At 48.2% G+C, this 18,738-nt stretch overlaps 1 protein-coding gene across 4 annotated transcripts in view; it reads right to left on the reverse strand.

Annotated features, from left to right (window-relative positions):
- Nucleotides 1-1,304: 1,304 nt before the first annotated feature.
- NEDD9 (neural precursor cell expressed, developmentally down-regulated 9) overlaps nt 1,305-18,738 on the reverse strand; it is a 286,215-nt gene continuing 268,781 nt past the window's right edge. For all 4 annotated transcript variants that reach the window (XM_047795755.1, XM_047795754.1, XM_047795756.1 and 1 more), the window contains 5 exons: nt 11,061-11,162; nt 10,446-10,547; nt 8,043-9,281; nt 6,392-6,481; nt 1,305-3,578 (listed from right to left, as the gene is read on the reverse strand). In XM_047795755.1, the coding sequence (XP_047651711.1) occupies nt 3,069-3,578; nt 6,392-6,481; nt 8,043-9,281; nt 10,446-10,547; nt 11,061-11,162 (2,043 nt within the window). In that variant the 3' untranslated portion in view covers nt 1,305-3,068. The remainder of the gene's footprint in view (nt 3,579-6,391; nt 6,482-8,042; nt 9,282-10,445; nt 10,548-11,060; nt 11,163-18,738) is intronic.

Consider the following 18,738-nt stretch of genomic DNA (forward strand, 5'->3'; position numbering starts at 1 on the left):
GTTTCTGGCTTTTGACTATTACAAACAGAGCTGCTATAAACATTCTTATACAAGCCTTCGTAGACATATGCTTTTCTTTCTCTTGGGTAAATACCTAGGAGATGAATTCCTAGGTCATATGGTATGCATAAATTTAATTTTTAAAAAAAACTGCTAATCTATTTTTCCAAGTGTTTGTACCATTTTGCATTCTTCCTAGCCGTGTATGAGAACTCTGTTTGCACCCCTTTCTCATCAACAGTTGGTACAGCTTATCTTTTTAATTTTAACGATTCTATTTGGTGGTTTATATTTCATTTACTTATTGTCTATTCACGTCTTCTTTTGCGAGGTTTCTGTTCAAAATTTTTGCCCAGTTAAAACCTTTAGATGTTTGTCTCCTTATTCTGAAACAAGTCTTTGACTGATGTATGTAAGACCAGTATTTTCTCCTGCTTTGTGGCTTGCCTTTTTGTTTCCTTCGTGGTCTTCCTAGAAGATAAAAGTTTTAAATTTTGACAAAGTCCAATTTATCAAATTTTTTATCATGGGCTTTTTCTGTTCTATTTAAGGAAACTTTGTTTACCTAAGAACAAAAAGATTTTTCTTGCATGTTTTCTTCCAGAGGTATTAAGAATTTCAAGTGCCATATTTAGGTCTATGATCCACTTGACTTAATTTTTGTAGGGTGTAAGGTAAAAGATTCATGTTTTTCCCATGGAGACATCCAGTTGTTCCAGCACCATATTTTCAAGAGACCTTCCATTCCCCAAAAAGGGCTTTGACACTTCCCTTGAAAATGTTGCGAGAGACAGGAAAAGGGTATATTCAAGGTATTACTCAAGTACTTTATAAGTCTCAGGATCCCTGAGTGAAAGAGCAGACCAAACATTAAAAATAATTTATGTTGTTATGAACCTCTTATTTTCATCAAATACGGTTTTCTTGTAAATATTTCTTGATGTCCATTTCAGAATGAATCGAGCAATTCCCTTTGATTCTAAAACCACACGACAAGTGACATCCCTACGATGATGGCAGAAATCATCCTACCCTTCACGTAAAGGCACAGGCGTTCTGGTGAAGAGGAGCTTTGTTCCAGATATTTGGGTTTGGAAATGTTCACAAATTCCAGGATTCTCTTCTAACGCAAACACACTGAAGTGGTGCAAAATGAAAAAATAAATGGCTCTCAATTTTACTCAAAAATCCAGATGTATAGTATTGATAAACAGCCATACTTTAACTCTCTCTATTAGGAGTGGCAAAATACGCTACCATTTAATTCTGTGACAAAGAAAGAAACACAGAAAAAGAAAACCCAATGCCTATAAAAACAGACATCTAAAAATTTAATGATTTAAAAATAGTCTCTACATACAATATAGGAAAGAGAGTAATACATATCGAACATTTTGGTTTTGAAAATGTGAAATATCACCACTTAGCTTAGAATAAGTCTGTCATTTCCCAAGAAATACACATTATACAATGAAATTTACAAGGACATTTTCAACCACTTCCTTGATTTTCAGCAAACCCCCTTCCTCTGGCTGCACACACTTGTCCTATAACGACTTCTTTGGGCAGAGCAGGATTGAGAGCTGCAACAGTGGTTGTTTTGAAAAGCACCTTCTATGATAAGTATCACTGATTTTTTTTTTAAAATCTCACTTATATCACACATCCCTCTCTCCTAAATCCCTTCCTGTGCCAATGATTTGGTTGTTTAAAACACGGAAGCTTAATTAAGTCAAGGCATATATTGCAAACCAAAACATTTTCAAATTGGCTGGACCAGGACCATTAAATAGAAACTGGACTGATAAACCACAGATGATCCTCTTCCTGACTTAGGGATGTGCGAATATATCACTTGTCCCATGATGAATCCGATGGCTTGTGGGGTGTTTTGCGCGCTGCCAACCCCCAGCACGTACGCAAGGACAGACGGCGGAATGAATGCTGTGATGAGCTTGGAGACGGTGGTGGGCTGTGTACACAGGGTCATTGGCCAGACAGCTGTAAAGCCTGGATGGGTTCCATACAGCTGTTCTGAGTGTTGAGTCTGCACATGCACACTTTATGGAGGGTAGAGGATCAAGCACTGGTTCCCTTAGAGCAGGATGTGGCCTGGTGGCTCTGATGTTCAGGTGGCCAGCTTCCCTTGGCTGATGGGGGTAGTAGCACCTAAGGGAATGTCACGAGTCAGAAAGGTCTCCACCGACAACTGGCAGATGGGAGCATCCTTCTTTTTGTGGACGTGTCTTTGTGAATTCCTGCTGCAAATCATGATTTTTGCAAATCTAAAAACATCTTCTGGAAAATCTGGCCCAATCACTCCCGAAGGCCGATGAGCAAAAAGCCCCGGGGAAACACGTGCTCTCCTTTTACTGGGACAGCATCCTGTCCGTGCTGAAACCTCCCAGCCCTAACTGCGGACGTGGCCTCTAAATACATGCGTCACTCCTTCAGCACTGAACACATCAGAGTTTGGATTAGCATATACTCACTGCAACGTCCCCTCTCAGAGGGCTTTTTCAGCCAGACATGAGGCATCTTGCCATAATGTGCCCAAGACGGCCAAATTAGGAAGGGGTTTCAAAAGCAGAAACAAGGCATCCCATGCCACCTTACTGGAAAGTGAACACCTGCAGATATGTGTCCCAGACCGGGGAGTGACAGGCTCAGAATAATCACGAGTACATGTAGCAATTACAATCAGCTGGTATGTTTCATAGAAAAAGAAAAAAAAAAATGCAGCATTGGGAGGTGCCTCCCAAGGTGCGTCTTACTTCTGGTTTTTAATGGAATGTATGAGACAAACGGACACGAAGACACAGTCCTACCCACGCACGCAGACGAGATTCTGTACAATCTCCATCTCAGATGCTCAGGTGTGTGCATAAGAACCACAAAGGGAAAAGAAAGTCTCCCCGGAGCTCCCTGAATTTCTGGATATTGGCTAACCCACAGAATGTTACAAAAGTTCATTTTCGTATCAAATATCTACAAAAATAGAGAAGCTTTACCAAAACCAGAGCCCGTGTCCAGGTGTCCGCGGCGGCCCGCAGCCCCCCCGGGCCGTCTCAGAACGTGGCCATCTCCAGCAGCGAGCGCTTGAAGAGCTGCGCGTGGCGGGACAGGTCGGTCACGTGGTGGACCATCTCCTGCAGCGCCGGGGTGCTGGGGTAGTGCAGCGCGGCCGTCTTGGTGGCCAACACGATCGTCTTGAGCTGCTCGCAGAGCTGGTTGCTGGAGTTCATGACTTTGTTGCGGATGTCCTGGGCGGCCACCTGCCGCGTCAGCGTGTCCCCGATGAACACCAGTTTGTGCGCGCTGAGGATGACGAACTTGCTGTGCGCCACGAAGATGCGCGGCGGCTGCGCGGAGCTGACGCAGCTGAAGAGCGCGTCGATGGCGTTGAGCAGCGAGATGTAGTGGGTCTCGCACTGGTCGTAGTAGAAGCAAAGCAGCTGCCTGTCCTGGGCGCCCGCGCCGCTGTTGGCGGTAGGGAGGCTCTGGGAGGGCTTCCACTTGGACATGTCGTTCTCCACGGGCTTGGTGATTTCTTGTTCCAGCAGCTGGAACTGACTCAGCTGCAGGGAGGAAAAGAGCAGACGGCCTTCAGGCTGGGGCAGGGGGCTGTCATGGAAACGCACCAGGGCTCCCCGTTAAAAGGCAGGGATTTTCATCCCTACGCAGAGTCAGGGGCCTATTCGATGCTAAGCCGGGTCTAGCTGCCCTGCATTCCTAACCTGTGAAAAGTAGCCGTGGAGGGAGGTCCCATGGCCAGCAGCAGACAAGAATCCCACCAGTAGCCATGTGGATGCGGGTTCGATCCCTGGCCTCGCTCAGTGGGTTAAAGATCCAGCGTTGCCGTGAGCTGTGGTGTAGGTTGCAGACATGGCTCAGATCTGGCCTGGCTGTGACTGTGGCCTAGGCTGGCAGCTGTAGCTCCAATTCGACTGGTAGCCTGGGAACCTCCATGTGCTGCAGGTGTGGCCCTCAAAATAAATAATAAAAATAAATAAATAAATAAGTAAATAAAAGGTAGAGGTGAGAAAGATGATCCCTAAGGAATCTGTGGGTTCTGACGTCTGTGGTTGGATGGTTCATCTCTCCTGCCCTCAGCCTGGAAGGCAGCCCAGGGTTTAAGCCCAGCTATCTTACCTGCACCTTTACCATGGTTAAAAGAGTTAATAGTTGCCAAGTGCTTAGAGCAGTGTCGGGTGTGATGCAGGCTCTATGAAAAGCTTTATCAAGCACTGAGTGGGGGCAGGGGAAAGCAAATGCGGGGATCTCTTTGTCAGGTCACTCGCTGACGGTTGGCTCCTTCTGGAGGAAAGCCTTGACTTTGTCCCTGCAAGACACTTGGACAAAGGACCCATCCTGTCTCCTACTCTTTCTGTCCAGATTTATACATGTTATTATCCAGCAGTACAGGGAAGACATGCATATAAATATATGTGCACTATGGAAAAGAATATCTCTAAGGGAATCTGAATGCTGACTGTATCATAACACTTAGCACCCTCCACCCCGAACTGTCAAAAGGGGAAAAAACCTCACTGAGTCAGACTCTCTATTAGCATTCGTCCTTCTCTCACACTGCCCCCAGCTGGTGTGTTATTTAAATTGCAATGATAATAATTTCCAGCTATGGCACCACGTCTCTGGAGAGACTCTTCTTTTACAGGTAAGGACTAGTTAGTGACCAGAGTTTAGAACTCAGTCAGTCTTCTGCTGAGGTAGGGCTGAGTTTGAGCAGCGTTAACAGCATCTCCCCAAGAAATGCACAGCAAGCTTTTCTTTTCTGTTGACTCTGTTTTCTTAGGAATTACTGTGATTTCAACAAGTTCCCTAAAGCCCTGCAGTCTTACTTGGCCAAATGCCAAGGCAAACGTAAACACACACAGGGTGATGCTTCAAGATATTTAGCTTATGCTTTTCCAAATATGTTCATAAATATACCATCTCTTTATATGGAGGGGAGACAGACTTTCTCATTTTATAGAGAACTAATGGAAGTTCAAGGAAGTTAAGTGACTTGCCTAAGGGCACATGGTTGGTTGGTCAGAAAGCAAAGGTTAGAGCTCTGGTTTCCTGAGCTCAGTGGCCATTTCATTTCTCTACATGCCATTTCATCTTATCTTAAAAGGCTTATACAACTGAAGGAACATTGTAAATCAACTTTAATTAAAAAAAAAAAAAGACATTGGGGAGTTCCCTGGTGGTGCAGTGGGTTAAGGATCTGGCATTGCCACTGTGGCTTGAGCTCGATCCCTAGCCTGGGAATTTCCGCATGCCACAGGCTCAGCCAAAACATAAATTTTTAAATTTTTATTTTTATTTATTTTTTGTCTTTCTAGGGCCACACCCATGCCATATGGAGGTTCCCAGGCTAGGGGTCTAATCAGAGCTGTAGCTGCCAGCCTACGCCAGAGCCACAGCAACGCCAGATCCAAGCTGCATCTGCAACCTATACCACAGCTCACGGCAACACCGGATCCTTAAACATTTTTTTTAAAAAAGAAGAAAAAAAGGCTGATAAGTCCTTAATCCATTTCTCTTTATTTTTATGCCCTATTCTAGCAATACCCATCATTATCTGCCCCACTCATGCCCAACTTTTGAATGAAACTGCCCTGCCTGAAGCCCTTAATAAATAGACTTGGATATATTTTGAAAACATTGGATCCTGCCTTCCTGCCCTTAGAGTGTACCAAGAACAGCCAAGCCAGAGGCTTGTTTTGTAGGGGAGAGACACGTAGGTGGGTAGATAGATAGATGGATAGATATAGATAGATAGATAATGGCCAGACTCTCTTTTTTAGGAATTTGATGACCCACAAAAGGAGATGACTATCAGATAAGGAAGCTGAGATGAAAACCTATCTATAGAAAAGGCATTGAGCGGCCATTTGTAAAATCACAGAGGAGACAAATGAGGAGGTAAGCAGAGGAAACTGCCAGAAAATAGAGCAAAGAGAGGAGCAAAGGAAGTCTAAGAAGGAGAGGGATTGACAGCCCTAGTTCTTTCAGACGTGGCTACATCTTCATTTTTTGTTCTTGAATTCCCCTATTACGGCTTTCCTATAAACCTGTTTGCTAGGGCAACCTTGAGTGGGTCTGGCTCCTTGAGACCAACCGCTTTAACCCAAATAGTCCGAATATGTTCAATGTACAGACTTAGCCTGGAAAAACTGCTACCTGAACATAGTCCAGGTACACCCAGCTGCGTTACCAAGGCCGCAAACCTTTTGTTCTCAGACCCTGTTATATGCCTTGGAGTTTACTTATGCCACCGCGTACAGGAAAGACCAAAATCACGATCTTTTGAAGGCATACCTTCCTTCCCAAGTGGGAAATCTTTTCCATACCCAGTAGTCTGGGTCCCGACTGAACGTACCTGGTGGTGTTCCAGCTGCATCTTGTTCTGCTTGATGATATTTTCCTTTTCCAAGAGCTCTTTCTGTTGCCTCTCAAACTCCTCCTTACCCTATCGTTTTTCAACATAAAGAAAACATTACATCATCACTATGATTCACTTCTGCTAACAATTTCATTGACAAACACATAAATGCTCTTCCATTTTCCACGGCCCTGGCCACTCCCCACATGCCCGATTAGGCCCTGTGCACCCCAGACAGGGATGACGAGCTTCTCGGCCAGACTTCAGAGTCAGCGTGTAGAGGACGGCTGAAAACTAAAACCATTTCCATGAGGGGCGCCATGCTCTCCACTCTACTTTACATGTTTGGAGGGCTACCCCAATCCCCTTCAGACCTCCAGCAGCAGCACTGTTTCTCAGGGTTCTTTTCTCATAGAGTCTCTGCAAATCCATAAACCTCTCAAGGTAGGTCTGAATGTGGTCCATGTTGCCTTCCCAGTGTCTTCAGCTCATCTGCAGCTCCACAGCAAATTAGGACTCCCCACATGCAGAGCTGGACAATCAGCCAGGTAGAGAGTTAAGGCCTCCGTCTACTTTCTCCCACATTTTCTCTTAGCATGAGGTGTGGCTCTGCTCTCCTCACCCCAGCTGAACGCAAAAGAACTATAGTTTGTTCTATAATTCTCAGGATAACTCGTGGCTGTCAGTCATATTAAAAGAACGGCAGGAAAGTTCCTGTTGTGTCTCATCAGTAACTAGCCTGACTACGATCCATGAGGACACAGGTTTGATCTTTGGCCCTGCTCAGTTAAGGGTTAAGGATCCGGCATTGCCATGAGCTTCAGGGGCAGCTCAGATCCCAAGTTGCTGTGGCTGTGGGGTAGGCCGGCAGCTGCAGCTCTAATTCAACCCCTGGCTTGGGAGCTTCCATATGCTGCAGGTGCGGCCCTTAAAAAAAAAAAAAAAAAAAAAAAAGCCGAATAAGATGGTAAGCCAAATTCTAAATAATGGATCTTCATAGAATGTGTGAATCCCCCCAGAGTGAAAGGGCAAGCTGTCAGGATCCCAGGTCAACCTGGTGAAATGTCCACTTGTTAGAAGACTGACTGGGACGGCCCAATTTCCCATACGCAGGTTAAGTTCTAGGTCAACTGGGAAATGACCAGTGGTCTTCAAGGTAACTCTAGTGCAGAGATTTTCAAAATATATATATATATTTTTTTTTTACCAGTGAAAGACCCCTACCCCCATGCTTTTTTTCCCAAATTAAATATGCAAAACCATATCATGAACTACAAATAGAAGTGGAGCTGGTATGATTATTCAAGGGCCCACTGTCCTACTCAGGGAATCTCCTCCTGCTTGCCTGAGGCGTATCAATCAGGTCTAATCCAACCCTGCGCTTCATTCATTCAGCACATGAGGAAATTGGGGGGGGGGTACGTAAGCTGGTGACACAATCGGTGTCACGTGTAAGTCTAGAGGATGCAGGACTCTCTGGCCAGTATTTCTCCTAATGTCTGATGTTGCCTGCAGTCTGTGAACCTCCATTGTGTTTCTGAACCACTAATCGTGGTCTCTCTCGGGCAGTCTAGCTCACCAGCCTTAGAGGCCATAGTCCCAACCCGTGCATGTGAATATAGCTGCTTTCTGAGTCTGGTTCCTTTACCTGGAGGTGGACGTAGTCATAGTCATCCATCCAGCTCCTTTCCGAGCCGTCACTGCTGCTACAGTCAGGGGGCTGGTCCTTGCCCAGGCTCGGGGGCAATGGCTTGTTGAGACCGGGAGTCTTATGGTCCCCAGGATGCAGCAGGTGCATCTGGGAGCCCGTGTGAGGGTACTCGGTGGAGTTCATGGTGTTCTCGGGCCCAGTTTTCCCCTGGGAGCTGCCAGGGCCGGGTCTGAAGAGCACTTCTGCGTTGGTGTGGATGGTTGTGGTGAGCTGCTTGGCATCATCCGGCACCGTCTTGGCCACCATCACAAACCGGTCCAGGTCATCACACTTGTTTTGGGGCTTGTTGATGGCCAGTATGTTCAGGGACCAGCTGCACTCATTTAAGTCATGGCTGGTCTGGTTCAGAATCTGGTGGGAGTCCTCCACCCTCTGGAGCTCCCGCTTCATCTTGTGGTGGAGGCTGAGTTCGGGGAGGCAGGCGGCATTGGCCACCGTGCCCTTGGCGAAGTGGAGGTAGTCCCTCAGGAACAGCTCCACCTTGTCCACGGCCGTGCGCAGCTCGTTGATGTGCCGCTCCATGTACCCGTAGCACCGCCAGTCAGTGGTGACCAGCGCCATCAGGCTGGAGACGCCCGTCTCCAGGGTCTGCTGGAGCCGGTGGAGCCTCTCGATGGCCGTGTCTGGGTCCAGGAAGAGCCTTTTGTCCTGGGATGGGGAGGCCGACAGGGAGGACTCCTTGGAGGTGGTGGAGGACGTGGACATGTTGCTCCTGGTGCTGCCCGTGCTGGAGAAAGACAGGCGGTTCATGCCGTCCACCACGTCCTGGGAGCCCTTGGCGTCGGGCGGGTTGTGCAGCGGGACGTCGTACACCCCGTCCCTCTCCTCGAGGTGCGCCTTCTCGCGGCTTTCTGCGGGCGGCTGGAGGAACTGCGCCCCCCGGGGGACGTCGTAGGCGTCGCTCTGGGCGCCCAGGGGCGGTGCCGGCTGCGGGGCGGGGGCGGGCAGGGAGAGGCTCGGGTGTCTTCGCGGCAGGTCGGCCGCTCCCGGGGCCTCGCAGTTGAACTTCCGGGGAAGGTCCTTGGCCCCGGGCTTGCTGCTGGCTGGGGGGACGTCATAAACGCCCTCGGGCCTGACGTCCGGCCTTCCGACGTGTCTCAGGGGAGGGGGGAAGTCGTACTCCTTCTCCCTAAGCCCGGCCTCATCTCTGCAGGCAGCCGGAGGCCCGGCGTGGACCTGAAAAGCAAGCGGCAGGCGAGGCTGTTATTTGTGAGGTTGGCCCGGAACGCGCCTGCGGAGACGGCATTGATTGATTGATTGATTGATTATTTAGAAATTATAAATTATTTATTTATTCCTTCCCTGAACTCTCTCTTTTTGCCTTTTCTAGGGCCGCACCCGCGGCATATGGAGGTTCCCAGGCTAGGGGTTGAATAACAGCTGTAGTTGCCCGGCCGACACCAGAGCCACAGCAATATGCAGGATCCGAGCCGCGTCTGCAACAAACCACAGCTCGCGGCAACGCCGCATCCTTAACCCACTGAGCGAGGCCAGGGATCGAACCCGCAACCTCATGGTTGCTAGTCGGATTTGTTAACCCCTGAGCCACGATGGGAACTCCCAGAAACGGCATTTAAATGTGCCAGCCCCTCCCCGGTCACTGTAGAGCCTCTGTCCTGCTCTTGCTGCCCCACCCTTTGGCCAGTCCATCCTCCCCCGGCCTCCGTGCTGCCGGCCTCCTGTCGGAGTTGCCCTCCAGGGCCCCAGTCCCGTTTCTGAGCACCTCCCAGGTGTCCTTCCGGGGCTGACTCAGGCTGGGAGGCAGATGCTGCACGAACACCCCGGGGCCTCAGGGTCACGAGACCCGAGGTCGCTCCCGGGCTCTGCCAGCCGTGATGCTGAATAAGATGCTTACACGTTCGGAGACACACTTCCCTCATCTGTAAACTGTACTTCCTGTGCAGGCAAACCACGGAACGAGTCAGGTGCACTAAGCCGGAGATAGACGGCCAGAGTAAGCGTCACAGCGTCTCTAATAGGGGCTAGAGCAGCTGCTGCCCAGCGGAATTATTTTATCTTCTTACTGGCTCTTCCTATGGACCACCTCATTTTTAGTGGGGTCCCCTAAATACAGAATTCCTGGAATTTACTGCTTTTTCTTCCTCCCTCCCTCCCTTCCTTCCCTGAACTCTCACAAAGACAAGCCTTTCTTCTTTGGTTTTGCTTTATTACAGTGTGCACGCTAGGGGAGCATGCACACAGACAGACATACACACAGACACAGACACACACAGACACACAGACAGATACACAGACACAGACAGACATACAGACACACACAGACACAGACAGATACAGACACACACAGACACACACACCCCTCTCTTGCTGCTCACTTACCCCTTTGGTAGGAGGGATGTCATATACCCCTTGAGGCTTAATCTCTCCCACTGGAACTGAAAACACAGGGCCTTTCGCTGATGACGGAGGGAAGTCATAGACCTGAAGAGAAAGGCTGCAGTTACCCGGCATGGCAGTGATCTTACAGTTGTTGTTTTTCATGCCGCTAAGCTTTTAACGATGGGTTTCTTTAGCAGGTTATATATTCCCTTGCTCTTTGGCTGAATTATATGCAATAAAGGCAATTCTATGCCTTTTTTTTTTCCTTTTGAAATGTCATATTCTTTGACTTAGATTGAATATAAAAATGATCTTGGGTGAAGCATCTACACCGTCTGCACTTTAACTCGTAGTGGAAACTTTACACACCCTGACAAAGTGATAAGCCACAAAAGCCTTGTGAGATCAAAGCCTCGGATTTCCTGATAAAGCAAATCCAGAAAACCTCAAGGACATAGGCTAAAATAGCCCTGGGGAGAGACAGCCTCAAGAAAGCTCCGCATGAAATATGCCTATTTCGTGAACATCTCTTTCCTCTGAAGCCCTGAAGGGAAGCTCTCCCCCCTCGGCCGCCCAGTGCCTGTCTCCCCTGGTGGCCGCGCTCCTGGTACGCACCCCTTGCGGGGTATGGGAAGGCGGGATGTCGTAGACGTCCTTCTGCTGTCTGGATGGGTACTCGTACACATAGCCGTGGCCTGTCCTCACCGGCATGATCACCTGCGGGCAGGAAGACATGGGGTGAAATTCCAAGCCAGGTCCTGGCGCATCTCCTAGCCTCCTGATCAGACATGCCTTTCTCATCTCTTCCCCCCGCCAAAAAAAAAAAAAAAAAAGAAATAAAGGAGAAAACCAAAGAAAGAGGGAAAAGACAAAAGGAAGGACAGCAGGAGACACTGGGCCTGTATACTTTGATTTATTTAAAAACATTTTTTAAAATTGTTTTTTAGGGCTACGCCCATGGCAGGGGGAAGTCCCAGGGCCCAGGGATCGAACCTGTACCACAGCAGAGACAACATCTGGATCCTTAACTGCTAGGCCACCAGGGAACTCCAGACCAGCAACATTTTATTTTGTTTTATTTATTTATTTTGTCTTTTTTAGGGCCGCACTGGTGGCATATGGAGGTTCCCAGGCTAGGGATCTAATCGAAGCTGTAGCTGCTGGCCTACACCACAGCCACAGCAACACAGGATCCCAGCTGCATCTGCGACCTACACCGCAGCTCATGGGCAATGGCAGGTCCTTAACCCACTGAGTGAGGCCAGGGATCGAACCTGTGTCCTCATGGATACTAGTCAGATTCATGTCCACGGAGCAGGAACTCCCAGACCAGTAAAACTTTAAATCCCTCTCCAATCCCAACAAAGAACTAGTCTCTGAAATATCTCCCTCCGCCTCCCTCTTAGTAATGAAATCACCTGAAAGTTAGTCACATAAAGCTCAATTCCCAAAAGGTACCTGAAGGTAGAATCATTTTTAAACTATGAAAGGTCCCCTTTGGGGCATCAAAAGCACAGCCTAATGAAAACATTTTTTTTTCAAGGCTCTGAAATTATTTGCAAAGTGAATAATGCAAATAGAGTTCAGCCACTTAAAATTCCTCTCATACCTTCCCCAGGAAGCCTCTTCATCTGATATTATTATGATTATAACTAAAATTCCATAGGCCACTAGGGTACGTTCAGGAAGCTCACGCTCAAGGTGCTGCCCATCTAGGCCGCCAGGAGCTGTCATTCATACGAGTGAAGCAAATGAAATACTGAGCCCGGGAGCCGACCAGGAAGAGAGCTCAGGTCTAATCATTTCCCCATTTGCACAGGGAAGCAAACATCCAGACAGTACCTATGTGCGAGTGATGTCAGAAGCCAAATACACTCATCACAGCTCCAGCATCTGGAACCAGTGTCAGTGAAACAAATCACACCTGACAGCCTCGTATTTTCATATCCGCACACCTCACTGCGTCCTGAGCACGGGTAGAGAAATTCCCGGAACTTAACCTCCGTTGGAGATATAGTTAATCTTCCAAAAGCTTCTAAATGACCGAGGCCTTGTTTCTGCCTAAAACCCTGTCCCCGAGCGCTAAAGCGCCCACCGCGGTACTGCCCGTGACATTTGCGAGAACAGACGCTGCGAATTACGCAGAGTCGGGAGTTCCCTAAGAAACCATCATCCCTGACCCTTTCTCTAATGTGAACACTCCGGCGTCAGGCGGCCTACAAAACTGGGTGAAAAATGCTCATATCCTTCTTACCCCGAAATGGGTGGAACTCAGCCAAACTCACCAATGCCCTTCTCCCCAGGGGCTTCAAATGCCCTGGTTCAATTTGCTTTAAATCCCCGTGCTCTTTTTACCTTGCAATGAAGGTAAAAGAGATTAGTAGGCATCCCATCAAATCTCTCCACTGCCTTGGGTCCAAAAAAGGAATCTCTTGCTTTAAGGTTTGTTGGCACAGAACACAGAGACCCATTTTACTGTGTGGCCACTGTACGTCAGAGCAAATCTTCCTTTTAAAGCCGGATGCTCTTTGCTCAAGAGAGATACGCCGTGTTCCTCATGCCCTTATATCATTTTTTTTTTCCACTCGCTATTGTCCAGGAGAGAAATGAAGCATTTTCTCTCCATCTATCTCATCGGCTCCTCTATTTATAGCTCTCTATTTTGGCTGTTTCATAGAACCTGCTCACAACGCTGCTTTTGTCCTGTCTACAAGTTTCTAAGAGTGGAGTCTATCTGAGGTTGCCAAGTTAGTAATGATGCCAAGGCCGCTTGTGCTGAAGGCTGGTCGAGCGGTTTCAACTTTAAAGAAGGGAGAGGGGCTGGGAGATAGATGGGGTGGTGTTGGTACTGGAAAGAGCCCCTGGCCACATGGAAGCACAAGGCCAGCCCCTCAGGAAGGTGGGTCAGCCACCAGGCTCTGGCTGGCCTCCGTGGCGTGTCCCTGGCAGGGCGGCGAATGCGTCCTGGTCGTTAACATCTCACTTCCTGACAAATGTCACAGAACCCAGCGTGCTCTCCCTTTCTCATTTAGAGGATGCCTGTGGTCATCTGGTTTTTAAAAAACTTCGCATTCCTAACCAGTCATTTTCCGTGTTTATGCATTAAAAGAAACAGATGGTGAAAACCACAGGGGGGAAAGCGCCAAGAAAATACCACCTTCCCCGATGCCAGCCTTCTCGATGTTACCATCCGCTTCACGTTGGCCCCCAAAGGGCACTGCAGGGGGACCAGGGTTTTGCATGGGCTCAGACACAGGCGGGGCACTGAGAGATGCCCTTTGCGACGCTTGGGGGAACGAAGGGCTGGACGGCCCCCTTTTGCACATTCTCCCCCTCGCCTCATTGCGTGGGTCGCTTTCGTGCCAGTTGTGTGTTCTGTCCTCAGAGGAAAGTGCTGAGTGTTCTGTACCTTACAAAGTATCCAGTTTTGTGGTTCCTAAGGCCTCTTCTTCCCGCTTGACAGGGTATTGGAAAACCTTTCTACTCTCCCAGAATTACTGAACCTCAGCCTACACGGAACACCAAGGTCTAGCCAAGGGGACGTAGCCAAGGGGACGTACATTTTGGAAGAACTCTCCCCGGGCATCTTGCACGGCAAGGCACGGATGGAATTGCTACACCAAGGGCATCTTAAAAACGAATTTTCTCGAAGAAATCAAGACAGGTTTTTCATTTCCTTTTTTCCTTCGTTCTTTTTTCTTTCCTGCATTCCTTTCGTTCTGAGTATTTATTTACAGTTACAAGTGCTTCGGCTTGGAAATTACCCAACTGACCTCTGAGTCCCTTAGTGCTGCCACAAAGGGGGCCTGAGCCGGGGGCTGCCCGGGCTCTACGACCCACTGCTCCTGCAAACAGAATGATTCGCATTTTCCAATATGGGTTTTGTGTCCCGTGAGGAATCCAACCTTCCTTGGACGTTAAGTATATACCACTCGGGTCAACTAGTGGTGGAGTCTGAAGGTGGACACTTTGAGAAGACCTACAAAGCAGAGACGGGCCGACTGTAGGAATTTAGAAAGGGAAGCGTCCATTTAAAAAATTCTCCAAGGCTGGACCCTGGCAGGGTAGCATGAAAAGTCCAGAGACTTTGGTTAGTGTTCTACTAGTCCAGCTTGCATAAAAAGCAAGCAGGCAGACACGGCTTGCCCTGCCTCTCTGATTCACACCCTCTTGAGACTCAGATTCTGGGTGATCTGAGCTTTCGGGAGATGCTGTGAAGACTCCCCACATCTCATAATTTTGAGAGCCTCGCAGGTTTGCCTGCTTCAGACCATCTCAGTTCTTCTCTTTGCATCATGGAGACAGAGACACTTCTCCATCTGTATACAAACAGCAGGGCCTGGCACAGTGTCTTGAATACAGTAGGTCTTGGATACATGTATTGACTGAATGTATGGATGAACTAAAGGAAGACTTGAAGCTTTTCTTATGCAAAACGGTGCGGATCTGGAGAGATATTAAGCAGGACTGTCTATCTAGGATGAGGCTGGTTTCCAGGTACATCAGCGCCGGGATGAGTGGGACCCAAGGGATAAAGGAGGGGCAGAATGGTGTCTTCTCAGCCATATATGGTCGTCTGGGCAAGTGGGGCAGCCAAGAACACAGACCGAATGTTCGGTAGAGTAGAAAGCTCAGAAGCCATGGAGGAATTATCACCTGCATCTCTCTTTGGTGGAAAGCATGACTGGGTGGAGGCCAAGAAGGGCCACGCGATAGTTTCCTTTTCCCCAGTCTAGAGCCTCCATGTGACCCAAACACCTGTGCTCTTCTTAGCCACAAGCCAGAAACATATGGGAGAGTTTTGCAAAAAGAAATGAAAACAAACTCTGCTTTTTACCTTAACATCAGAAGGGAAATACACTGGAAAGGAACAGGAGTCAAGCTTCCTCTAAGTGTGAAAAGACACGACAGGCCCGTGTCACATGTAGTCTTGTACCAGGAGCCTCGGCCACATTGGGTCTTTGGCTCATGGAAAGGATTGGGTCTGATGAAGGGAGCGATTGGGGATATAACCTGCACCCAGGCAGAGCTGGATCTAGAGGCTGGCTCCACCACTTAGCTAGTAGCTGTGAGGTCATGGTCAAGGGATCTGTCCATTATAAGTTAGTTTCCTCCTTAGTAAAACAAAAAGAGTGTAACTTCTAGGCTATCAGGAGTATTAAGTGAGATCAAGTACAAAGTACCTGGCATAGCATAAATCCTTAGCTATTGTTATCATAATTGTTACCTAGGTTATGCAGATTTTACATTTTTTTTTTGTTTTTTTTTAGGGCCACACCCCCAGCATGTGGAAGTTCCCAGGCTAGGGGTCTACTCGGAGCTACAGCTGCCAGCGTACACCTCAGCCACAGCAACGCAGGATCTGAGCCGCGTCTGCAACCTACACCACAGCTCAGGCATTGCCCGACGCCAGATCCTTAACCCAATGAGTGAGCCCAGGGATCAAACCTGCATCCTCAGAGATCCTAGTTGGGTTCGTTAGCCACGGAGCCGCGAAGGGAACTCCAGATTTTTTTTACTTTTGAACTTTAATCATGGACTAGGTAATTCAGATCAACCATTCTACTGAAGACGGCTTTAAAAAAGTGAGGAGAAAATATGAAAACTCTTCTCCAGGGCATCAGAAATCTTCTCCATTACTATCTTCCTTTGAAAGATAGTAAAGAATTACCAGGTCAAAACTGGAGAGTGGAGAAGGAACTCATAGAAGGAAGCCCAGACCTGGAGGCTGTTTTTTCTCTGGGGGCATTTGCTGATCTCAAACAGGTCTGAGAGGCTACACTGTGGTTCTTCAGTGTCTGTGGATGAGGGCTCACCAAGGTGGGGACCTGATAACCATCCCCCACTTTGGGCTGGGAGCCTAGGGCTAAGGAAGAATTCACTGGAAGTGACCCTTCCCTTGTACAGGCTGAAGCTAGCTTTTAAGTCATCAGAATTGGCAAGAATGTCTTGAAGCCTGAAATTAGATTTATGTGTGCTTATGCGGCGGGCAGGAGGAAGTCAAATCCTGTCTGGAAGTAGAGGACATCTTTAAAGGACTTAAATTATTTCTACAAATATTTTTTAAAAAACACAATGTCCAACCCACAACCGAGGAGACCAGGAATGCGGAAGACCAGGCCACGGAAACAAGAAAACAATAGCCAGTTCTTTGCTTTCTTCCCAATGCGAGGAGGGTGTCTGCGTCTTGGTGATCGCAGATCGCAGGGCTGTTTGCTTTCAAAATAGTTCATGCTTAAACTAGGAGGGAAAACAAAATCCAGGCATTCTTAGATTAAGTCCTATGGAAAGAAGTGACTCTTCACAAATGCATACAATGTTCCCAGGGAGGGCTACGAGGCGATGGGAATTTCAGGTCAAAGCAGTACATGAAGAGACTTTGGCCCTTGGTGACCAGACGGTGGATTTACCTGGGTTACTCTTTTACTCTGGTCCTATCAGTGTTACCACTGTCACAGCTCTCACCATGACAGCACGAGACACACCAGTGGAAAACCCCGGGCAGCGGGAAGGGCGGGGATGGCTTTCTAAGCCTGAGAGACCAAGGTATTTATCCAAGAGAAAGATGGTGACGTCTCAAACCCAAGAGCAATGTCTAGAAGCAAAACACTTTCTCTTGAGACAACTTCTGTTCCTGTGGTATCACCTGTCCCAAGGTCCCAGCAAGTCTCCTTGTGGCCACTGCCCCCTTGGGCATCAGCTCTGCCTCCTACAGCGGGGCCGGTGGGCACCTGGGATGGGACATAGCAGAAGCAGAGACCGTGTGGTCAGTGAGCTTCAGCATGATGCTCAGTTCAGGGGTGCCCTGAGGGAAGGGGGAAGGGCACAGGCTGTGCCATTAGTGGAGGCAGATCCTCCTTGCCCCCCACAGCCCTGTGAAAGTCAATGAAGGGGGTCCTGCCATTGAGGGGGCTCCCTTCTGCCCCCTTACTTATCACAACGTCTCATCGCTCTCCTCCAACACGTGACCCTGTCTTGACTCTTTCCCTTCTTCCAGGGCACCGGCAACCCAAAGGAAGAACAAAAACAGTAAAAAGGATGCAGAAAAATCCTCCCGACAGACCGAACTGGGTGGAGTGGAGGCGGGGCCGAGATGGGAAGGGGAGGAGCCCAGGGAACCTTGGCAGCATCGGTCCTGTGCCAGTGTTTGTTATTATTATCATTATCATGATGATTCATAGTTGGACATTACGTGCAGGTATGTATCAAAAATCATGACATCACAAACACTGAATTTTAAAAATAGTTACAGCAAACTTTTAGAAAATAACAAGAAATCCCCCTGGGAGGGGTAGGGAGGAGTCTTGTAACTGTTTTCGTTTCTGTGTCCCATGATTTAATCTTGGGGCAAAGTCGCTACAATCCAGAGCAGCATGAGGAATGACCCGAATGGTCCAATCCTTTCCTTCTGGATACTGAGATAACGCCTGGATGACTGGCCAGGGGAGTTTATCCATGAATCCAGCCAAGCAGGGAGGTGTGACCAGCTCCTGGTGTTCTGCCCCCAAGGCCTGGTCAAGAACTCAGCAACCCAGGTGGTGCTCAGGAAATGTCATGGGGTAATGGACGAGGAGTTAAAAAGGGCCACTGTGCCATAACGAGGACAGCACGGATTGACCACCTCGCCATTAACAGCTTCTGAGATGATCTGAGTTCAAAAGTAGGCCTCGTTGATTAGCAGTCATCTATTTGCATTTTTCTTGACATATGTGGAAAGTAAAATTAGATTGCCTCCTGTCTCTTTTTAAGCCTCCGACAGGCTGTTTTATTTATACTATCTCTGGGATTCGGGCCTTAACAAGAGTATTTCGATGTCCAAAACTGCCTGTTGGAAAGGACTCATTTCACTTAAATGTCCTTAAAAAGCATTAACAGAGCCACCACAGTATTTACTCGATCTTATAATAACCTCTTTGTCTTAAAGCCCATGAACTGCATAACCCTGTCCCGTTAAAGGAAACCCTAGGAAAAGCAGCATCAGTGTTATCAGTGCCCGCTTCTAGCACTTGGATCCCATTTTCAGAAACTGCAAAGTTATAGGGGTTTGTCCGTTTAAAATCCAAGATCCCTCGTTGCTTTTCTCTGACCGGAGGAAAAGCCACATGCTGCCTACACTGGCTTGATTAATTCTCTATGAATTCTCTCTGCCCAGCCTGGGTGTAGCAGTGAGTTCATTTATTTACTTGCATAGCAACAATATAATGAAAACGGAGTCTGGCCTTAAAAATACACCCTCCTGGGCCACGTCCGTGGTTAACTCTTCTCGATGCTTCTCTTGTGCTCATCAAGATTT

The sequence above is a fragment of the Phacochoerus africanus genome, chromosome 9, assembly GCF_016906955.1.
Source record: "Phacochoerus africanus isolate WHEZ1 chromosome 9, ROS_Pafr_v1, whole genome shotgun sequence".
Lineage (NCBI taxonomy): Eukaryota > Metazoa > Chordata > Mammalia > Artiodactyla > Suidae > Phacochoerus > Phacochoerus africanus.